Source organism: Harpegnathos saltator, unplaced genomic scaffold (assembly GCF_003227715.2).
Source record: "Harpegnathos saltator strain DR-91 unplaced genomic scaffold, Hsal_v8.6 scaffold779, whole genome shotgun sequence".
In the NCBI taxonomy this organism is placed as follows: Eukaryota; Metazoa; Arthropoda; class Insecta; order Hymenoptera; family Formicidae; genus Harpegnathos; species Harpegnathos saltator.
In genome coordinates this window covers 261,982-286,677 of record NW_020230625.1, presented here as the reverse complement: position 1 = coordinate 286,677, position 24,696 = coordinate 261,982, and the positions used below count along the sequence as shown (strand labels likewise).

At 43.0% G+C, this 24,696-nt stretch overlaps 1 protein-coding gene across 6 annotated transcripts in view; it reads right to left on the bottom strand.

Moving 5' to 3' along the window:
* Nucleotides 1–24,696, bottom strand: part of HDAC4 (histone deacetylase 4) — a 218,179-nt gene that overhangs the window by 51,920 nt on the left and 141,563 nt on the right. For 3 of the 6 annotated variants that reach the window (XM_025306384.1, XM_011154150.3, XM_011154153.3), the window contains exon 3: nt 1,975–2,034. In XM_025306384.1, coding sequence (XP_025162169.1) covers nt 1,975–2,034 — 60 coding nt within the window. The remainder of the gene's footprint in view (nt 1–1,974; nt 2,035–24,696) is intronic. The other 3 variants (XM_025306385.1, XM_011154151.3, XM_025306387.1) reach the window with 1 other exon arrangement.

Genomic DNA, 24,696 nt, shown 5'->3' with positions numbered 1-24,696 from the left:
TAAGCCAAGACTTTCTTCTTGGTTTTTATGTCGCTGAAGTGAAAATAACAAATAATACGATAAAAAATACTCCCATCGCGAATGATACCTCTTGGTGAAAGCGGACGGCTGCTTTTCTCAAAATTTTCTCTACCCGTTATCTTTTGCGATTCTTAACGGTTATTCTTAACGCTTTATAAAGCTCCTCCTCTGCCTTCTGTGTACTTTTCGGAACGTCAATCAGAATCAAATGTAGACATTTAAATTCGCGCTGCTGCTCCGCTGCCCAGGGAACGGATGAGAAATTTTGCAACGTCGGTCGAAGAGCGGCAGAGAAAAGAGAGAGAAAGAAAGAGAGAGAGAGAGAGAGAGAGAGAGAGAGAGAGAGAGAGAAGCCATCAATAACAGTTCCCCTGCATGTTAACATCGCGATATGTATATGCGTTTCCAACTTTGGACGTCGAGGAACGAATTAGCGTGCGGAGACTGTGAGAAGTGTCGATTCATAGCTGCGTTCGTTCGTTCGATACATGCGAGAGAGAGAGAGAGAGAGAGAGAGAGAGAGAGAAGGAGAGAGAGAGAGAGAGAAGGAGAGAGGCAACACGATAGAAGGACGAATCTATTTATAGCGTTTCAGTTATCAGATCTATCCCGCCTTCTATGAATGCAAACACATCGTGAGTGATGAATATATTCGGAAGAATTCACCGCCAGGAATACCGAGAGACGGACATCGCGATGTTGCACGCTGCGTGACGTCTTAACCCTTATAGTGCCGAATAACGCGACGTATCGTTGTTAGCAACACTTGCGAAAAGTGCCAAGAACGATATATCGTTGCGCATACGACGGCGCCTTACTAAATATTTGCAACGCGAGAGAACTCTGTCACAAAATAAATTTATGAAACATAAACGGTTGTGAACTCCTCTTCAGAAGTTCTATGTGAGATGTTCCATGAATTGAAAAAATTATTTATGGGTTTAACGTTCTGTTATATTCCGCGATGCTCCTGATGCTTGTTGCGGCGCATCATGGGATTATCATCTAGTTTTGTTTTGATGTTAGTAATTTTGTTACAAACAATTGAAAATGCAGTATTTATGCTTCATACTACGTGTTCCACATCAAACTATAACCAAACGACGATTCTTCTTATTTGCAACTACTGTTTATAAAAAATAACTGATTTTTCCACTTTTCCTAGTGATTTTGAATAAACATTATTAGTGCGATTTTCAACAAATATTGAAATACATTTGGCATTCATTTATTCTCCCTTTATTTCGTAACATGTTCCTTCTCAATTTGGTAAATATCCTTATTTCTATGTTTATACTTTTTTTTTCTCAAACTTTACTAAACTACATCAATTTGGTTCGGTATTCTTCGCTTAGATACAATTCTTTCGATCGGCACTAAAAGGGTTAATGGCGTGTAGCGAATTTAGAGACGCGCGGATGAGTGTGAGCGCGGAGACGACGCGTTTTATTTTTATTGGGACTTCGTAACTCGCGGGAGTTACGAGACGCGCGAAAGTTGCGCGTGCGGAAAATGCGAGGCGATAGAGCGAACGCGCGCGCGCGCGGCGTGGGGAGGAACCCGAAATTTATAGGCGCGCAAACAGTTCGACGATAATTCCGTCTCACCCTCTCCCCCCCTCTCCTCCGCCTGTCGATTACCGGTTATGCACCAGTTATACCGCCAGTTGTTATGGCTCGGAAGTGACATTTGTTGCGTTCCCGAAATTCGTTTGCGCCGAGCTTCTTCGGCGCCGCCGAGAGGAACAATAAAACGCAAATTCTCCCCCTAAATTTGGGGGTAGAATCTGAGCCCGCGGATCTGAAGCACGCTTCGGGTAAGGCGGCTGGCGAACGAGCGGCGGCCGCGAGGCTCGAGCGAGATTCTCGGCGGGATTCTCCCCGTGCGGGAAACCGGAGAACCGCGACGACATGTCGCTGAGAAATCGAGTTTCAGCGGATGGAAGCTACTCACCCTTCTGAGGCAGGTGCGTGAAAGCGGACGTGATCTCGACACTTCTGTAGCCCACGTCTTCTGAAACAAATGACGAGCGTTTTACAAAACGTGCGTGCGCATATATCGACGCTTGTACATTGGAAAGCAAAACGGTTCCGACAGTTTCTTTTTTTTTTTTTACAAACGTTAGCAACTAGTCTAGTTGTAAAATTTGAGAATCACTGTTCAAGGACTTGCACAGAAGATTGCAAGTCTCTTGAACTCCAACTGTGCGTGTCTCTAACCTCAGCGATCTTGAGACTGCTCTATGTGTTAACCCTTTGTTGCACGTTCTTTTTAATGAATATAATTTTGTAAAACTTGTTACTCGGGGATTTTTAGGGTCGATGAATACAAATCCGGTGTGAAAAATACGACATTCAAGATGGCGGACGAAATTGTCAAAATCAGCCGAATTTGCTTGAAATTTGTTATTTAAGAGTTTTTGAGGTTGTTAATTACAAATTCGTTATTGGAAATTCGGAATGCTAGAGCTATGATGCGGATATATACGGCAAAGTTCGATTGACACCGGTCAAATTGTCCGGTTCTCAAGCGCAGTCAGCTTGCTTCATTTCTATAATTATGTTTGCCATATGAGACCCGTTATTCTGAATTTTGTATTTTTCATTCCGGATTCGTATTCAGCGACTTCAAAAACCTCCGAGTAACAAGTTTCAAGCCAATTTGACTGATTTTGAAAATTCCGTCCGCCATTTTGAATGTTGTATTTTTCACAGCGGATTTGTATTCAGCGACTACAAAAACCTCTGGATAACGATTTTGAAGTGTACGTTATTACTTAAAATTTCATGTAAACGAATTTATTCTCCATAAACGACAGTTTTGTTCAGTATATACTTATTAATAACAAATCACTTATTTGAAATGACCCTAAAAGTTGATGCATATATATTAATTAGAGGAACATTTTAGTAGTCCAACAATACCAAATATGCTAAAGAAATGTATGAAAAATTTAAATTATTGGAAAAACAAGCTCGGATGGTAGATGACATTCTGGGAGGACCACTACGCAGAAAAGGATTAAGCAGTGATTCTCAAATTCACAACTACACGGATTACCAATGTTATTGGAAAAAAAAAAAAAAGAAAAAAAAAAGAAAAAACCAGCGAAACCGTTTTGTTTTTCAGTGTACACACGGGACACGTATGAAACGCGGCTCAATCCGAACACACATTCCTGCGCGATCGGCGCTGATTCGTAATAAAATAAACGTCGCGCAAGAGGCTGCGGGGCAACGCATAAACAATGGCGACGACCAATTGACGTCAACGCGCTTGACTTACAAAAATGGAACGCAGAGAGAGATGAGGCCCCCTCCCCTTTTTCCTCCCCCGGCCGAAGTCAACTATCGTAAACTATTATATCACCGTGCGATTGATAATACTGTTGGCGCCGTATATTTCATTAGCTGGCAGTCGCTTATCGCGCCCATAACTCGAGAGAGTTACAAACAGTTTTTGCCCGCGATTATCCGCGCGCGCGCGCGCGCGCAGCGAACGGACAAATCGCGCATCGGCCCGATACGACACTTTATATTTATCGCTGCATCTGATAACAATGAGAATTGAGAACGAATCCTCGAGCGTCGACGACTGTTACGACTGTGAGGTTTGCAAGTCGGCAAGAAAAGGCGGCCAGAAATTTCGACAAGGAAAAGTCGTCGGGCGTGGAGTGCGTCCGCCATCTTTCCGAGCGTCAATTTCCAACCATGCACATGTCATGCACACACATCTCTCTCATGTATTTTTAATACATTTATGTATTATTGAAAAAAAGTATATCGACGAAAATGTCACTAGTAGGCAATGACTGTGATAAGTCACTGTGGCAGTGCATCTGACAAATAAAGAAATTAAAACCTTCAGTGTGCGGCAGAGGAGGACAGCGTCCTCCTTGGCAGGACACAAACATTTTGGCGAACTTTCGCTACGAACAAGGAGACATCCTTTCCAGAGGAGGAGTAGGACATCTGGCAACATTCCGCGGTCCGCTCGCGGTCGCACGAGATTCTGGCCGAAAAATCGACGCGACGGTGAGTGAGGAAGAATGCTTAATTTCTAAAGGTTTCCCCACAGGCAGACCGAGAGAAGTAGAAAGGAGCAAGAGGAGGAAGGGGCGAGGTTTTCCCCGGCTGAAAATGTGACCGAGGGATCTTGTTCTCTGAAAATCCCGGTGGGCTTCGAAAGAATGTATATCGCCTGTCTGACGGAGCGTTCTTTCCAGGATAAAAGGACGAGCGAGACCGTGAGATGCATTGTAACGCGTTAATCTCGGTCTCGGTGGTTCGCAAGTCGAGCCACGCCGCGATTAGATAAGAGAAGCACCAGCAGGCCGCCTCGTTGCAACGAGAGCGAGAGCGTCTCTCGCTCACTGGTACGACGTCGCGCAGTTCGCGGCCTCCTGGCCGTCGAACAAGCCGATGGGTGAAACCCATTGCGGACGGAGGCTTTTACTGCGACGAAGCGACTTCAGCAGCGGCAGGTATCAGCTTGTGTCGCGTTATTGAACCTGAGAAATTTTGGGTCTATTCTTGTCAGCTGAACTAGTGCTGCGCTGGGACTGCACTGATCCAGAACTAGGGGTCTATTCCTTTCAGCTGCACTGCTAAACTGGTGCAATAAGAATGAGAAAAAATGTAGTTGTCTGAGTCTCACTCGTTGCACTAGTTTAGCAGTGCAGCTAAAAAGAACAGGCCATAGAACGGACGTGTACAGCAAGAGTTCATAGGTGCAGAGATGCCAAATGGGATAGAAAAGAACACCACAATGCGAGTGACAACATAGCGCAACGCGTTATTGCAGCTGTTAATGACTTCGTTTTCAGACGAGGAACCGGTGTAAATTTTGCCCTCGCAATGTATTGAACTACTTGTACTAACTCCAGATTTATGGGGTCTGTTCTTTTCAGCTGAACTAGTGCTGTGCTAAAACTGCACTGGTCCAAAACTGGAACTGACGAGTACAGCCAAACTTTATAAGTGCAGAAATGCAAGATGGGATCGAAAAAACGTCACAGTGCAAGAGACAACATAACGCAACGCGTTATCGCAGCTGTGAATGATTCATCTTCAGATGAGAAAGATTTTATTTTACTTTTTTATACACCTCCATTACCCGCAGAACCTATCTGGGATGGAGAACATGATGAGCATATATTGTTATTTCATATGGCGTAATTGATTAATGTTAATATAATAAAAACTGCAGAAGTATCTAATAACCTAATAACTGCAAGTCTGTTCTTTTCAAATGCACTGCCTGTAACTGGTGTAAATTTTGCCCTCGCTGTATACTGAACTGCTTGTACTAACTCCAGACTTTGTGCAAGCAATACAGTGTGAACTGTTACCAACCAAGTTCTGCTGCATTTGGTGGGAAGAAGAGAGTCACATCTGACATCACTTCTGCTAGGAGGAACGCTTTAATGTACGCTTCTTCAATTGGTACAACTAGAAAGTTCAGCTGGGAAGAACAAGAATCTGAGGGAGTGGGGGGAACCATGCCAGTGACCGCCACTTGCTGCACCCTCCCGGCGGTGTCCCCCAGGTGTTTTAGCCGGTGCGAGTCCGGCATAACCCCTGGACCCCCCTCCCCCCCACGGAGTTCGGTGGTACTCATAAGGGGTTTCACCTGGGTCATCAAAAAAAAAAAAAAAAAAAAAAATAAAAAAAAAAAGGAAAAAAGCTGGGAAGAACAAACTCTTTGACCCTCGCCGAAATTCCCGGCCGGTCGTTCACGTCGGCCGCGTTCATACGAGAAAGTTTGATTTGTTTTCCGGCAAGATACTTGGTTCGATGAATTTTATTTTCTAGTTAATTTACGTATACCTTTTATGATCGAGGCGGCCCTTCCTTCATCTAAATTTCCCGTTACCTTGGCTCAACAGACGCTTTCTTTTGTTCAAGACGTTTCTCGAGAAATTCAATCGGACATGTGTATGTAGAATTTCAAGTGAAAGGGAACTTCCATCTCATTAATAAATAAACCAAGACTTGGGTTAATTGAAGAAACTATACAATACTCGTACGAGACTCATTAGCTTTCTTTACAAGAATCTTCTCGACGCGTGTGGCCCCTTCACTTCCTCCTCTCCGTCTCTGTCCGTTTATTATTTATATTTCTTTTCCTCTCCCTTAACAATCTATTTAGTGGTCTAACCGACTGTGGCAAGATGTGCGATTTTCAACAACAACGCTGAATTTTACAATGAATTCTGAATTTTATGGACGTGGTTCATCGCGGGTTTTTCGAAATCCATCGCGGAAGCGTCGGGAAAAGAATCATCCACGTGAGCCGGAAAACAGCGCTGGTAAGCATTCCTCCAGAAATGCCTTCCTTGCGTAATTCGCACACGGTGCTGCTTTAATTCGCTTTGAGCAAATTTCTCAATTCGCCAGCGAACTCGCTGATTAAAACTTCTTCCGGACGTCCAATTTTTATTCGCCAGTGTCTAAAATTTAGAAGACGCGGCGTCTAGCGGTCGCTGCGACGAAGTTGGATATGTTCAGACATTAGACGCGCCGCGTCTTCTAATTTTAGACGCTAGCGAGCGAAAATCGAGCGTCTAGAAGTTTTGACTAGCGAATTCGCCAGCAAATTAAGTAGCTCACCTAAAGTGAATAAAAGCATCGCCGTGTGAATTACTCTTAAGTCTAAAGTGGCAAATTCGAAGTAGGGATCCGCAAAAAATATCGATGGTTACTTTTCGACGTTTCGATATTTTGCCATCGATGTAACGCCTTATGATACACCCATATTTTATCGATATTTTTCTTCGATATTCTGTTTTTACACATTTAATTCTTTCGCACCTCTAGGACATATACGAGGTGTGTTCAAAAAATAACGGGAATTTTCGTTTTTTGGAAAGAATTTTATGTATTCGTCTACATCACTATTATCCCCTTCAAAATAGTCCCCATTAGATATTATATTACTTATGCCAGTGCTTCTTCTAATCCCCGAAACATTTCTGGAAGTCGATCTTTGAGATAGCGTTTAGCTCCTCTCAGCGATGCGCTTTTAATCTCATCTATGCTTGCAGAACGACGGCCCTTTAAGATTCTCTTTATTTTTGGGAACAGAAAAAATCACACGGGGCCATGTCTGGCGAATATAGAAGCTGGGGCATCATTACAGTGTTGTTTTTGGCCAAAAATTCGCGAACGAGCAATGAAGTGTGAGCAGGTGCATTATCGTGCAGGTGCAAAAGCCATGAATTCGCCACAAATCCGGACGTTTTTTATTCGGATTGCTTCACGCAAACGGCGTTGAACTTGTAGGTAATACTCCTTATTGATCGTTTGACCTTGTGGCAAGAATTCATGGTGCACTATGCAGTTAAAATCGAAGAATACGATGTATAAATAATCGCCGATCGTACCAAAACACATGTAACCTTTTTGACAGCTGACAACAGACTAAACATCCGATATGGCTAACAATGGCCGCGTTCAGTAGAACAAAGTGATCAGAGAGCGCTTAGTGATTATTGTCTGTGATTGGAGCATTCTTTTAGATCTTTCATAGACCCAAAAGTATTGACCAATCAGGAGCGAGATTCAATGGAAAATCTTGTAATGTTGTCCAACTGTTGAGTCTGCTGAATGCAGCCAATGTACAGATACTTTTCAGACATGTTTACCAACGCAACAACGAAAAAATCGCGCGAATCGGACCGATACAACCCGCGAAATTACAAAATTCCCGTTACTTTTCGAACACACCTCGTATGTTCCACTTAAGAAAAAAATCATAACTTTAAGGCAAATAATTCTAATTTAAAAAGTAAATAGTTTAGAAGAAAAAGTGGAAGAAAAAAATTGCAAGATAGTGCCGACATTGCAGCTAAAAAGAAGACACGAGTATAAGTAAATAAGAAAAACGTAAACAGTAGGAAAATTAACCAATCACAATGGATTATTCTCCTTACGGACAAGAAATAATCAACTGTGATATTACTTTTACGATCCGTAAATAAGATATGGAACTTATAAGAATTGAGATACGTCCTGTTTATATCGACTCTATTCTCATTTTTCTTGTTCTATAGCTTGTATTTCTTAATAAAAAAATCTGTGATAAGTGCATGTTGCTGCGAATTTTTTATGTTCTGTTAACAATATTTGCTTGTGTAATTCTTTTATTGCATAATTCTTTTATCATATCATAATCTTTATGCATTAAATAAAAAGAAATCAATTTTGTATATAATATACAGTAATATACAATAAAAGAATTTAATTTTGAATAAAAACATCGATGTCAAGTAAATATCGATATTAAGTTGCGATGTTAATTTCGATGTCAAATATCGATGTCACTCTTACCGATGCGGAACCCCCTAAGTTCGAAGATTTCAACGTCTCGAACGAGACGCATCTCGATACCGACGACGCTTCCGTCTCGCGGAATACTCGATGTCTCGGCGAATCTCGAGATTCCTTGCGCGCCATTTTAATTGTTTGTAACCCTGGTGAGGATCAGCCTTTTCGCAGTGGCGACAATTGCCCCCCTCCAACCCCAGCCGATCATTTTGGCCGATGAAAAGCCCTCCATTTTAGAGTATGGAAAATCGCGATAACTCGCGCTTCGAGGGAGGAGGGGGAGAGAAAAAGAGAGAGGAGAGAGAGAGAGAGAGCACTCGGCGACGGATAAGTGCTTTCGCGCTCGTCTGCTGCAGGAATTCCAAAATGGCTCTCACAGCAATTAGGCTCATCCGCGATAACATGCGCGCGCGCGAGCAACGGAGGGGAACAGGGAGAAGAGAGCGGCAGATATTTCTATAAAAAGATTCGATTGGACGAGTGATCGAGCGAGCGACCGGCCTGAAAAATACGCTTATCACCCATCTGATAGCGCACGATACCGCTTCGCGCGCGCGCGCGCGCGAGAGAGAGAGAGAGAGCGAGAGAGATCTATCGATCGCGCTGTTTGTTCTTTTGTTCGCTCGAATCGAGCGAGGAGCACAATACACGCACACACGTATTTAGGTACGCGGATGTGCCGTAACACAAAGCCACTCGGGCTATTTTCAGCCGAAGGCCGTAATAGTCCGACGACGAGTGCCGGTACAGTCATCGCGATGACCTTAGTATCGTGCGTACGCCTCTGATCTATTATTATTGCAGATTAATCACCGTTTTATCGGCCGCGGCTCGTTATACCTGAATAGCTCGCATACCTCGCGAAAGTGTTACGTGGCGATGCGAGTGCTGCGTCGTACGAGCTGCAGCGAGAAGCTACACGTGTCTTGAGGAGGAACGCACGAGAGACTCGCGGCGGTCGCATGCGCGAGACAGCGAGACAGCGAGAGAGAGAGAGAGAGAGAGAGAGAGAGAGAGGTGGGAAAGAGAGGGAGAGAAACATCGGCCCGATGAATAATCTCACGGCGCGAGAATTCGGGAGTCGAGCTGTCGCGAGCGAAAACGCGCGAAGGCAGCGCGAGGCCGCTCGTGGCTCGAGCTTTTTCCGTTGTAACGCGCCTCGACTTTTTGTACTTCTTCGCAGTTGCTGATGCAACTTGCGTCGATTCGCGCGCAAAAAGCGACGTCTTTGTCGCCGTTTATCTCTCGTCGCGGCTCAATCGCTGGGAAATTCCGCATTACCGATTTATTAATTTGTCAACACTCATCATCAGCGCGAAAGATACGCGTGTCCCTCTTTTCCGGAAATTCTAGCCAACCGAGGACTTCATTGAGCAGAAGACCTTATCGGAGACGTTGACGAAGCGTTCTCGGAAGTCGAGATAAGCTCGAAGAGCGCGTTTCGATGAATGCGCGAGTTGCCGCGTAATGAATTAAAATCATGTCGCCCGCCGCGATTAAAATGCTTACCTAACCTCCGATGGTCTCGATGTCGTTAACATGTGTGTCGCAGAACCCACCCTCTCCTGAGTAGCATCCAGGAGGCTTCAGCCGTCGCCTGTTGCTCATTAAAAAGTTGTTAACAGGTTTCACAAATAGAGCTTATTTTTCCGACACAGTGCACATTGAAAAACGTTAAATAGTACATATGAGTCTCTCCCCCCTACCCCTAAAACCAAAAAACCTAGCCTAACCTAATCTAACCCAACCTATTCACCCTTACATGTGGTTAGACGTTGTGGATTTTACGGAGACTTTTTCAACAACGTCCAACAATACGCAAAGTATAAGTAATGTTAAAGTACAGGTTAGGTCAAGTTAATTTCCTTTCAGGAAGAGACTCCGTCCCTCCTCCGCTCACATATACTGTTAAACGTTTCCTTTTATCGGAAAAATAGGCTCTTTATTTATGAAACTTCTTTCGTAAACAACCTTTTAACGAGCAACGAGCGACGGCTGAAACCTCCCGAATATCACTCAGGTTGTTTTATCATTACCATTACAACATATGTCAACATCAAGACCATCGGCGATGGTTCCCCGAAACAGGGGACATATTTAGCGGAGTTGAGAAAACGTGTGCGAGAGATACACTTTTGGTCTGTTCTCTTTAGCTGCACTGCTGAAATAGCGCGGTAAGTTAGAGCGAGACAACTACATTCTTCTTTCTCACTCTAACCTATTGCACCAGTTCAGCACTGCAGCTAAAAAGAACAGACCCTTTATCGAGAGCGATTAGGTCCGACGCGCGGGTCCTCGTGGAAAACCATCGAGAATCTTGCGGGCGTGCAGTTTCGCAAGTTACGACGAACGCGGTGTAAGCGTCGTCGCGCCGCCGCCATTTTTGCGACGTCTTTGTTGCCACGTATTTATAGAAGGATGACTCTATCGCAGAGCCAATAAAACATCAATAATGATCATCGCGCTGCTCTTACCATGTGCGTACGAATACGCCCGTATGTACGCGCATACGCGCACTCGCTCCCCCCCCCCCCGCCCTTCTCACGCTCGTCAAGCTCAAGAGATATCGAATGACGCTTTTATATGCGACAACCGATGGATCGCGCGTCGAAAAATTCACGTTGTCGTCGCTTCGGACGCCCTCCCCCGCTCCTCTCTCGACCGATACGCAGTTTACCTTACCACCCGGAGCACGGCCAATCGAAGGGCACGACTGATCCCGAAACGCCGGCAATTTGCGCAGCGAGATCGCGCGCGGGCATAATCTATCGTGTTTTTGCCGGCCGCTCGTCCGGTTTCGTAAAGTCGCTCTCGCCGGAGCTCGTAAAATCTGCCCCGGATGTCCCATCGGATCTCGCGGGCACGGTCGTGCCCTTCTTTCATCTCCCCACTCCCCTCCCCCGCTCTCTCGTTTTCATCGTTACGCAAGCCCACGGTTTAACGAAGATTTACGGCCGCGAGCGGAACTTCCTGCGGCCTCATCTCTTCCCGAGTGAAAAACGCACACTTTCCCCCTAAACGCCACGTCTCCGCGCGAAGAACGAGCAAACCGGAAGCGACCATGAGGCGAGATCGCCGATGAGACGCGGATTCACGCGTCGGGAAGACACCACCAATTTATAATTGTAAAAAAATGTAAGGTAAACGTCCCAGTATCCGACCATTTTGAAAAAAATATTTATTATTTATTTTAACTTTTAATTATAATGAATGAAAGTAATAATCATTGTTAAAAAAACTCCAATATTTGACGAGTTGGAAAAAAATACTCAATTTGATACTTTTGTATTAAAATAAAGATTAATTAAATAAGTATGCAATACCTATGGTTTGGCAAAATAACGATCAATCGTTAATAAATTCATCAAGAGGTAACATCTCTATTTAAATATATCATTTTTCGTTAACACATACTAATTTTCTAATCGCGGCTAGACACTGGGGCAAATTATATCCGAACATTGAGCCGTAACCCCTATTTTAACTGTCCGGTCACTGGTATATTAATGCTCTTCGTTATTTGTGTAAATATTTCATCAATAATAGACATATACATTGATTTAAATCATTTTTCTCTGCTTGAGTTCTCGAACAAATGCAAATATTTAGATCAAAACTATTCTTGATATTATACATGGTACTTTTTGCGACGATCTACGCTTAAACGTCCGGTTACTGGGACATTTACCTTATTTGCGAATGGCACATAGAAAAAGAAAGAGAGAAACGTAAGCAGTAAGCAAAAAATGAAGCAATCACAGGTGAAACGTAAACGGCGACGATCGCCTGATTTGTTGACTCGATTTCTTTACTGCTTACGTTATTCTACGCGCCGAAATCGACCACGCGGTCGCCTGCCTCGTCGCTTGTTCGAGCAGTTCTCAACATGGAAATTGACGACGAAGAAAGCGTCACGTCCCGAGGAGGAAACGAGAGAGAGAGAGAGAGAGAGATCGACACGACCCTCGTAGGAGATCTCTTCATCAATCTAGACGCGACCACCGATCGGCCGTGGAACTTCCGTCCTGGATTATTCGGCGGCGGCGCCGAGGCCGCTCGAAAGGATTCGCGCTGGTCGCGAAAGAATGCACCGGGCCGGGCTGCAGCGCCCACGGTGAAACGAAATGGGGCGACGGGGAAGGTGAGCGGGATGAACGCTCTGAGTTAGTGAGCGAGTGAGTTAGTGAACGAGCGTGCGTGCGTGCGTGCGTGCGTGAGAGCGAGAGAACGAGCGAGCGAGCGAACGAACGGAGGTCACTGCACGGCGCATTCCTTCGAGTCAAGTCCAAGGTTAATCCGAGGAGGGCCCCTCCGCCGCCGTTAGTCCTCTCTTTCTCTCTCTCTCTCTCTCTCTTTCTTTCCTCGTTTTTTGGTGCCGCACCGCGCGCTGCGGGAAAACCGCTCGGTGGAGGAGGTCAACGAAGAGTTTTCCGGCGTGATCAACAGCGACGGTCGCGCTTTGCCCGCGTGACGGGCAATGTGTCGAAGGATTTTCGAGAGAGAGAGAGAGAGAGAGAGAGAGAGAGAGAGCGAGAGAGAGCGAGGATGCGCGAGTTATTCGCATTCGCAGAGCCGATGCGCCGCGCGTCTCTCCCGGGTATTATCCTTTCGCGCGCGCAGACGCAACGATTCGCGCATCAAGATCGTGCGCATTCAGCGCGATGAAGGAAACAGCGTGGTCGAAGCTTGTTTACACGCGACGACGGCGGCGGCGGCGTCTTTTAATATCGCGCGGTTTGTATTGCGTAACCGAGTCTAGTCGGCGGCGTTGTTTGCCGTTTCGATTACGATCGTTAGTTTCCCGCGAACGAAAATGCGGTACCTGCGTGTCCTGACACGGAATCAAACTGGCCGAACGAGGAAGAGCGGAGAGGGAGGGAGGAGAGAGGACGATGCAGCGAGGAGAGAGGAGAATCGGGACCCGGTGGAGAACGGAACCCGCTGGAATCTTTGTCGATGATTGATATCACGACATTCCTCGTGGATCGAGTCGCCGCCGCGTGTGTATGCGTGTCGCAGGATAAGAAGTAAAAATATCGAGAGGATATAAGTGCACGCGATGTTCACGGCAGGACTGACTCTCGGAGGGTGAATCGGAGGCCTGATATTAAGCGGAATTTCTCCACCGATTGAGTCGCTGTCTTCTTGACGCTTGGACAGACGCGACAATCATCGCCAAACAATTAGAGACAAGCTGCCGCGATATTGTCTTCTAAATTGTAGCATCTTTATAGTTCAGAGGATCCGACGGCTTAGCGCCATCTACATATTACGTGAGGTTCTCATCTATCGCCATAAAGTTGACAGAGGGAAGTGAGTGCTTATGCACGAAAACGTCTTGTTAAGAGCAAGTCAAGGTTTTCTTAGTTTTAGAGGTAAGTTTTACCTACTTTTGTGTAAAGCATTTAGGAGGTTTCGAAAGGTGCATTAATTCAGCTGCTTGTCATTTTTATATTATATTATATTAAAATTATATATCATATTATATATAAAATTAAAATTCATTATTTACAAATTATATGTAAATATAATTAATATTCAATAATTTAAATATTATATATATAATTTATTATATATTTATTATTATATATATAATTTATAAATAATACGGTATAATATAAAATTATATATAAAATGTTATATTATATATATATATATAACTATATTATATTATATAATCATATTATACTATATATAAAGTTGACATATTTGCATAGCACAGTTTGTACATTACTTTGTGTACACTTTACTTCCATAATTTGAAAAACACGACTAGTCTCTTAAATCGTATCACCTATTAATTTCCCCTAAATTATCTCGCTATAATTTAGGAATTTCCAAGCAAAATTATATCTGTGACTATTATCTGCAGAAGCAGGTTATTTTTTCCTTCTGCTTCTTTTTTCTTTACTTATGTTTATTTTTTTGTTTTAATTGGAAACATATTTTTATTTAATGGTTGTTTATTTTTTAATTAAGTTTTTGAAAACAAAAATATTTTATATCCGTAATTTTGATTTCGAGAATATAATAAATAAATTCCTTGCAATTTTTAGCTATGTAGTCAAAGAGTGATTCATATAAAAATGAATATAATTTTAACGAGTATAATTATTTTAACAAGTCATTTTAATATTTGTTATTAAAACAAATTTATTTTATTTATTTTTGGTTAAAAAAATATTGTTTTAATTTTTCATACAAATTGTGATTTTAATTAATTTCTTAGTTAACTTTCTGAGAACAAATATATCGTTTTTGTAATTTTAATGTTTACTTTTTTCATTAAAAAATATTCTTCAGTTTCTTACGCAAATTGTGATTTCAATTAAATACGTATTTATTTAAATTGTATTTTATTTTTATTCCCTCACAGTTTATAAACTAATCAGATCGCTATGATAGAGAAGAAACACGGTGCAATTTGGGAAAATCAGTGGTAATAATTTAAACAACTAGTTGCCAAAATTGTTCCACTTGCAGAAATTTTTAAAAAGTCGTATCTATAAAAAAGTTGCACACAAAATTTCAAGAAATTATAGAATGTCACAAATAGATCAAGAATAACTCCCAATTAGTCAAATTATCCTAGTTTTATCAAGTATTTGCAAATTATAAAAAAGAAAAAAAATTAAAAACTAGTCCAATATAGGCAACTTCCTCTGAAAGCGTAGCATGTATTTATACGAAATAAAAGTAATCGTCGAAAACAGAGAAGACAGCGAGAAGGTTTATAGTCGCCTTACGACTCACAGGGAGAAATGATCAATAGAGACTCTCTCGTTTGAAATATTACATTAACGCGAGAACGTTATTATTACTACCGCGTTGATCTCTCTCGAGGATTCCAATCGCTCGCGAGTTCGCGAGGAGGTGGATCCGAGAATCTCGCTTCCGGGAAGAAAATCGCGAATTTTTCATGCGATCGATAGCCGTCTGACGGAGAGAGGAGACCGGAGAGAGGAGACCGGAGGGGGTGGGGGAGGGGGTGGGAAGGCAAAGGTGAGTCGGGAAAATTTGCAAGGATTAACGCAATGACGAAAAATTCGCCATTCGATGTAGACGAGAGAATATGCGATCGCTCGAACATCGCGCCGCACGTCCGCACATACATACACACACGCACGCACACAAGTTAACACGCGCGACTTATGCACGTAGAGCCGAAGCCAGAAATACCTAGCTGCTAGCAGTTAAATTATTCAGAAAACTCCATGCGATTCGCAGATATTCTCGGAAAGTGCTCGATCGACGCACAGAGGAAACCAAGTTGCATAAAACACAAATCGCGATCAGCGGTATCAAACGGGAGACATTTTCTGCGGAGTCCCTCCCGCGAGAGAGAGAGAGAGAGAGAGAGAGAGAGAGAGAGAGAGAGAGATTGCTTCCTTCACCGATCGTGCAATTATCTCGGGAGATCAAACGCGTGCGATATCGCCGATGATTCTCGCATGAAGAGCGGCGGAGAACGCGAATATCCTGCTCTCCCGGCGAATTAACGCACGCGAAGCTAATTAATGCACGAGAAAAGGTGCTTTTTCCACAAAATGCGTCATAAACATCCCAGTTTCTCGCGTTTGCTCCTAACAGATACGCACGCGATCGTCTTAACCCTTTGAAATACAGCGGGACTCTGGAGTGCCACCTTTTTTGTTTCATTTTATTACGTTTCTTAGGTATGAAAAACTCGATTTTCTTGCTGTTTTTTGTGTTTTCACTTAAGTATTGTTATCAAGTATGTTGTAATGTGTAATTCTCATAAATTGTTTATGAAATTGTTTACATTGAATAGTTAAATATAAAAAAAACAGTGTTTTTTGTACAAGAAATTCGTGTCAGAGAGAACAATTATAGCTTTACGGATAACAATTGATACCCTGGGCTTTTCGAAATCACCGATTACGAATTTGTTATCAGATTTCTGAAATTCAAAGTGGCGGATCCAATATGGTGGACAAAAATGTTCAAAATCCCTCGATTTTGACAGGAATACGTACATGGAGATTTCTTGGGTCGCTGATTACGAATTTGTTATGAGATTTCCGAAATTCAAAATGGCAGATCCAATATAGTGGACGAAAATGTTCAAAATCCTTCGATTTCGACAAAAATAGGTACATGGAGGTTTTCTGGGTCGTTGATCACGAATTTCTTATCAGATTTCCGAAATTAAAATCCATAATATCATATCAAAGTTAGCTATTTGAAGTCGCCATATTGGACCCGCCATTTTGAATTTTTTAATTTCGACTCTGTATTTGTCATCTTTGATGGAAAAACATATATATACTGAGTTTTATCCATAATATCATATCAAAGTTAGCCATTTAAAGCCGCCATATTGAATCTGCCATTTTGAATTTTAAAATTTTAACTCCAGATTCGTAATCAGCGATCCAAAAAACCACTATACACATAATCAGTTTCTTTTATTATTGCATAGAAAAATTCGTGCTTCAAAGACGTTTCGTCATAATCGACAAAACGTTCACCGTCGGCGACGTTTTGCGCGCGCCGCTGTAATCAAGATCGTCGAGGATGACGGCGGGTGCCGCACATGCGGCGGTGTTTACCGAGTCGTCGATTGACAAAACACGGCTTACGCAAGTGCCTCGGATAAGCCGGCTTATCATTCCCCTTCGTAATTATTCGTCAGTGTCTTCACATAATCGGACAAATATGGAATCACGCGACCGACGCTGTTTCTTCTTCTGCGTCGTCGCAGGGTGCATTATCGCCGCGCTTACGATTGCGCGCAGCTGTCTCACGGTGGCCCTCGACAACGAGGCCAGGCACAAAGGCCAGGAAGAGCAAGCCGGCCGAAGGGAGGAAGCAAGTAAAAGCCGACAAGCCGGGAGAACAATTCCATTTCGCGATCAGCATCGCGCGTGTTCGAGATCGCCGCTGCGAAGCGAAGCAAAAAATTGTTAGGGCCATCTTTATGAAGCATAAGGCCCCGATAAGCCTGAAAGTAGGATGCCCCTAAAAAGGGTGCCTCATTATTATCCCATCAAGTCCCGAGATGGATCTTGTAGGGATATCTCAGATTTTACGAAATAAGGCTTTGAAGTGAAAAAAAAGTGATGAGGGCATTAGAAGGATTGATTAGGAGTGCCTTAGATTTAATAAATAAGACTTTGAAGGGAAAACTGATAAGGACCTTAGAAGGATCTTTTAGGAAGGTCTTAGATTTTACGAAGTAAGGCTTTGTTTGACAGGGAAAGCTGATAAGGGTCTTAGAAGAACTTTTTAGAGATGCCTTAGATTTTATGAAATAACGTTTTAACATGTAAAACTGATATGGGCCTTAGAAGGGTCTTTTAAGGATGCTTTAGATATACAAAATCAAGTTTTGTTATAGAAAATTAATAAGATCTGAAGCATGTAATAAAATTGTCATAGTTTGGCATTGTTTTTAGTAGGTACGCTCTATCTGGTTCTTCTGAAGATTTTTTTAATTATACCGTAATTAAAAACAAATTTTATTAGTTTTATTAGTTGCCACATTCATTAGTCTCTTCCAAGAATTTTTCTAGTATTGCCTTTGTTTTGAAATGTAGCAACCTTTAATATAAACAGTAGCAGGATTTTTATGTGTAAAAATGCTATATTTTATTATAAAGTTTGCTATATTTTTAAAATAAAAAATTCTTGCTATATACTAACAAAGTTCTAAAGAAATAAAGAAATTATAGTCTAAATTTCTTGAAGTAAAAAGAACTATTTAATAAGAAGAAATTAATAAGAAGAAATATTTTTACTCAAGCAATAATAAAAATATTTCCTTATAAGGTTCTATTAATATTAATAATACTTATAAGGTTCTGCTGATATTGCCTTATAAGGCCCTCATGATATAACCTTGTAAGAACCGTTAAACCATTTATTATACATCTTGTAGGGCCCTTGTCTTTCTATCTCTATTAATATTAGGTCCGATCAATATTAGGGAAAAATAATCAGACCCTTATCAGAGCTCTATTAATTTTTCTACTCGGGTGGTGCGAACGAGCGTCTTGCCTGCTCATCGACGAGTCGCGAATTTCCCCGTCGTTCTCGTCGCGGGATCAATTCTGCGGGAACGCCCCCCCCCCCTCCGCATTGTTGCACGTTCGACACGTCAGCGTGCGGCCGTAAAAAACGCGACACGGACCCGCGCACGCACCGCTGGAGACGCATTGTGAAAGGCCGCGAAACGTACGCATTCGTTCGTTCGTCCGTCCTATCGCGGTGCATTCTGCGCAACGAGCGGTTTTTTTGTGCCGGAACTATGCAGGATGCGGCGCGGCTCCGCGCGCGGCATGCCGTGGCCGAGGTGAGGGTGCGGGTCGTGTCGGCGCGCGAGGCGCATCGACTCGCCGTCTCAGTTGCGAATAATAGCCGATAGCGACGCGCCATACATTTTTAAAAAAAAACATAGCGCCACAGGGAGAAAGAAGACTCACCAGCGCGAGAGGGGAGGAAAAGGAGAGACTCTCGACATGGACTCTTACCGCGCGGCGGCCGCGTTTTCGCGCCCCCCCGTCCTCCTACCCTTCGCCATCGAGAGAATAGAGGCGACATTTCACACAAGGCTTATTGCGCGCCGCCATTCCCGTTCGATAGAGCGACGTTCAATGCACGTGTCTGGCGCGTTGGGAGAAAGAAGGCGCGAGCGGGCTGGATAACGCGGAAAATTCGACCGGAACGATCGCCGGCGCGTTTGTCAGTGTTCGCAGGAGGAGACATTGTTCGAGGACGACGCGCGCGCTTCGCCTCTTCTCTCGGCGATTTCTCACACGGGTCGCAAGGAACGTGGTCCTCCGCTCGGTTCTTGCGCACTCATGAAACAGTTGTTGGATAACGTTGGAGAGAAAGGACTGTTCCGAAATTAGTTTCGGAAAATTTTGGCTTTAAGTTACAAAATTATAAGGTTGATAGGCCTTAAACTGAAATACGTCCCGTAATTGATCAAGATAACAAATAATAAAAAGTCTATTCATTTCTTTGTCTACTGTTTACAAAATTAATAACTAAAACCAAATTTATAAACAGAAATAGCGCATGGTCGTAAATGCGTCCAAGCTATGTACCACTCGCTATGTCAACAAAAATAATTTCGCAAGACTAATTGCGGGGTTAGCTGATAAAAAGTACATTTCTTTATCTGATATTACAAAATTGATAGCTAAAACAAGTCTGTAAACAGAACATAGTACATAACTATGTACGTCCAAACGTGATCAGCTGATCAGTTGCGGAACGTATCTAAGTTAATTTAAGGCTTACCAACCTTGACAAAAATCATAGTTTTCGAAATCGATTTTGGAACAAGCCTTTACGTTCCGTAATTGATTAGCTCTCATCATGCCTGGACATTCACAGTCATGTATTATTATTATGTGCTGTTTCTGTTTACCACAAACTTCGTCTATTAATTTTGTAATATAAGATAGAGAAATGGACATATTTTTTATTATTTGTTATCTGGGCGATGATCAAATACGGATCGTATCTAATAAGGGAAGAACTAAAAGTGGAAACGTGCTTTTGGAATGCGGTTCATTGCAACAGACAGTCCTTCATGTGCATATCATGAATCCCAAACATTAGCTTCAGGCACCTCTTAATTTTTTATAAATGAAACAAAAACATGTTGATGTTATCTTGGACGGATATCACTTGGACATAGTTTTATTGGACACGTTGCAAATGGACACGAAACTTGACACACGGTTCAATTGGACACAAGAATTTTGGACATGGTTGCTTTTGGACACACGAGGAAATGCACAACGTTCAATTACACATCGTTCAGTTGCCCACTGTTCATTTGGACACAAAAAGAAAGAACACCGTTTATTTACTCACCATTCACTTGCCCACTTTGTTCGTTTAGACACCCTTCACTTGGACACCGTTTACTTGACCACCGTTCGTTTGGACACCGTTCACTTGGACACCGTTCATTCGAACATTGTACAATGATTAACAGCGTTTAGTTAATTGCAAAATAAGCGTCTCTTGGGATAAAGGTAAATCAACAATAGCATGGACTTCTAAGGGCTGCTTGCTTCGATTAGCAAACATGGAGCTAATTAACAAATTAATATCTCGTGAGCGAAGCGTGATAGAAGCAAACCGTGAACATATATGGCTGTTTGAGGGCAACGCGTTTCGACTGGCGTGGGGTCGTTAATTAACAAATTAATATCTCGCGAATGGGGCGCGATAGCAACTCTGAATAGATATGGGCTTCTGAGAGCGGCGAGCTTGCGTAGGGGCCTTTGCTAATCTTTTGAGAATCTGTTATTTTAAGTATATCGTAGACTCATTAATTTAGTAAGGCGAAAGATTTAATTGCCAAATCTTGCGCAGAAGCCTTTACTAATTTTTTCAGAATCTATAATTTTATGGCAGACTTGTCAATTGAAAAATCAGTAATACGATTTTGATCAACTCATTGATGCTCATTTTTAAACTAATGAGCTCTATGTTGTCACATCTGAAAGTCCCTCCCACAGGAAAATTTTTTCATTTATTTCTTTACTTTATTTAATTTCGGGGAATGGCGAGTTGAAGTGCACGGCCCTTAGAAGGCCGTATATGTTGTCAGTTTGTTATCACGCTCCGTTCGCGAGATATTAATTTGTTAATTAACGACTCAACGCTAATTAAAGCGCGTCGCTCTCAAAAAGCCATATCTGTCCGCAGTTTGTTGCTATCGCGCTCCGTTCGAGAGATATTAATTTGTTAATTAACGACCCAGCGCTAGTAGAAGCGCGTGGCCCTCAGAAAGCCATATTTATTTACGGTTTGCTTCTATCGCGCTCCGCTCACGACATATTAATTTTTTAATTAGCGCCATATTTGCTAATCGAAGCAAGTACCTTTTAGAAGTCTATTCTACTGTTAATTTACTCTTATCCCAAGCGACACTTATTTTGCAATTAACGAAACGCTAATCACGAAACGTTAATCACAACGTACGGTGTCCAAGCGAACAATGTGTAACTTTCTGTGTCCAAGTGAACAGTGCGCATCTTTCTGTGTTTAAATGAACGGTGGGCAATTGAACGGTGTCCAAACGGACGGTGTTCATGTGAGAACGGTGTCTAAACAAATGGTGAGCAAGTGAACGGTGGATAAATAAACGGTGTGTATCTTTCTGTGTCCAAATGAACAGTGGACAACTGAACCGTGTGTCAAGTTTCGTGTCCAATTGCAACGCGTCCAAGAACCATCCATTCGAGTGAATGCCACTCGAAGAACACTGGTCTAGGGAGTCTTCGAAGAGGAATACGTAGCTTCGTTCGATCGATTGGCCGTTCGCGCGGCGTACGCGCTTATTACACGCTTCATATACGCGAAGTACGATCGCGCGACAGACTTCGCGTGAGCGAGTCACGCGACTTGCATGCCTCGATCGCATGTCCCCGTGAAAATTGGCACGCCGCGGCGGAATGCGCTCGCGCGCGGAGATCGCTCGGACGGGCCCCGACGCTCTCCGCAATTTTGCCAACCAGCCGGCGACGAGATCGCTTTTCGCGCGTCGGCTGCGCGAGAAACAAGGTCTCTCGTCGTCTCGCCTGCTCTCGTCTGTCCCTCGCAGGCTGAATCGTGCTTCGTGGCGGATCTCGCTGATAGCCCGCCTGCCCAGTTCATTAACACACACACACACACACACACATATACCGTGGTCGACCGGCCGCGGCGCATGAATTTCTGTCGATTACGCAAAAGAGTTTCATTGACGACTGAATCGCCGCAGATAAGATTGATCAATGTAACCCGAGACGCGCGTGCATCATTCAGCCCGCTTCACCGCGGTTCTCTCTCTCTCTCTCTCTCTCTCTCTCTCTCTCTATCGGCTGTACAACCGATTCTTCTACCTAATTAATTCTAATTAATTACATCTCATACCTGATTTAACAAATTACGCCGTGTGATATTGCCTGTTACCTGTTCTTTTTCAAAAACTGATTTACTTAAACACGATAATAAACAAATACCTTTATCTAAATATTTTTCTTCGTTTTCTACAACTTTTGGCATCTTCTGACAAGAGATAGATTCCGTGACGATATTCCGCGAAAAGATTCTTTTTCGGAGTTGATTCAATTTTCAACAAATTTTCGCACTTCGAAATTATGAAGTGTGTCCTCCAGAGCAGGGGTTCCCAACCGAGGATGCGAGAAAACATTCTTAGAAGTGCGAGAAAAAGTGATTGTAATTAATAAAGATTAAAATAAATTCTAGAATAATCCGACATTTTTACCGTCAAATTAAATATATATTTTTGATATTTAAACTTCTTACCTTAGAACCCTAACAACTAATTTTTACCATAAAACGTGCGAATAATTTCTTTTATAGGGGGTTCGAAGGTTCATTAATAAATTTTTAGGGGTGCAAAATAAAAAAAGGTTGAGAAACCCTGCTCTACAGCATGTTGCATCGACCGGAACAAGTGATAATCGAATGGAGCAATCGGTCTGGAGAATACGCGAGGTGTGGTAAGACTCCCCATTCCAGTTCTAATAGCGTTTGGCTTTACTGATAATGCAACATAAGGTCGAGCACTGTGAAAAAGATCACTTTGCGTCGTTTACTCGCAATTGGTGATCGTTTTTGGCCCGATGCTCGCTTCATTTGTACAGTTGTTGTCGGTAACGATCAGTGGTGATAGTTTCATTCGGATTTATCAATTCATAATACACAACACTTTCTTAATCCCGCCAAATACACAGCAATACCTTTGAACCGTGAATATCGCGCCTCGAAGTGGATGTTGCTGGTTAGCCTGGACCAACTCATGATTTTTTTTCGTTTGGGATTATCGAAATAGATCTCCATTTTTCAGCTCCAGTAACAATTCGATACAAAAAATTCGATACTTTTCATTTTTCGTCTAGCGATCAATGAAATGCAACTGTTTAACCGGTCCGCAATGACATTTTCTGATAATTGACGTGGAATCTATTTTCCCTCTGTGAATCTTTCTTATATCATGTAAACGTTTGTAACTGTTGTGTACGATTAACATTCAATGCTCTGGCAAATTTTGAAATGAATTATGCTGGATTTACGTCCGATAATGCTTGGAAATCTGCATTTTCAAGCTTTTTCGCTCGTCCCGAGTGATCTCTGTCGTTAACATTGAAGCCACTACTTTTGAATCATCTAAATCAATATTCACGTGTCTTAATTGATGAAGCAACATCATCACAAGTTTCTATCGGAATTCTACGACCTTCAGCTGCTGTTTACTTCTGATTAAAAAACAAAAGCAACGCATGTCGAAAATGCCCTTCAGGAAGCTCCATTTTTAAAATGCTTAAAATTAACACGACTTTTACTGCGTCTGCGGTTAATAAATGACTAAATATCACGGATCGATATTAAATTATTAAGAATGCTTAGAATTAAAAAACAAAAGCTGAGATTGCAATGTCTTGGACAAAACTGACATTAGTGCCATCTCTTGCAAAGCCTTTAAAACTAAATCACACTCCTAATAATTGGCTGCCGACCTCGAATTATTTCTTTGTCTCGTATGTTTCAACATTCCTCTCTCTCTCTCTCTCCTTCTCCCTTTTTCTTTACATTTCGCTAAGATATATAAAATCCGCACGCGCGTACGTTTCCATTGGTTTCCGCGCAGTCGCGTTAGACGCGACGAGCGAGTGCGTTCGCGCGCTCGGGAGGACGCGAAAGGTGCGGAATTCACGCCGACGTCATTACAGTGCATCGTTCCCATTCCCGCTGCCGTTACAATGGTTATATCTGCCGCGCCACGGTGGATTTTATTTAATGCAAGCCAGCCGGCGAGAGAGCCGGCCGCCGCCGCAGCCGCCATGCGCGGCGCGTAGAGTGCGGGCGACTACGGGCAAAGACAATTAGGGCCCACATTAATTAAGGTAATTGCGCCGAGCACACGAGCAACCTCCTACAAAGTGTTCTCTCCGGATGTACGCACTTAAACCCCGCCTAACTGCTAATTACAATAAATTTCATATCCATCCCGACACGACGTTCGATCGTCGCCTCGCCTCCCTTCAGCTCTCCCGCCTGGCGAAGCAGTTAGTAGTGTCTCTTTTCCCGCTAGCAAGAATGCTGGCCGACGGTGAAAATTGTCGTTGGAAAGAAGTGCCAGAGTGCCGAATGCCGCCTACTTCGTCAATTCCGACGTCCGCGAGATCGGACAAGGAAAAGCGGCGGCTGGTAACCGCCGGCGGCGCTGCTTCGCAGGAATTTCGATCGGTCAAGTGAACTCTGATGTATCATTTTCTCCCGTTAATCCTGCATATTCTAGGCACGGCACGAGACGATCTGGCGATTCTGGCAAGAGAAACTCTGGCCACTCTGG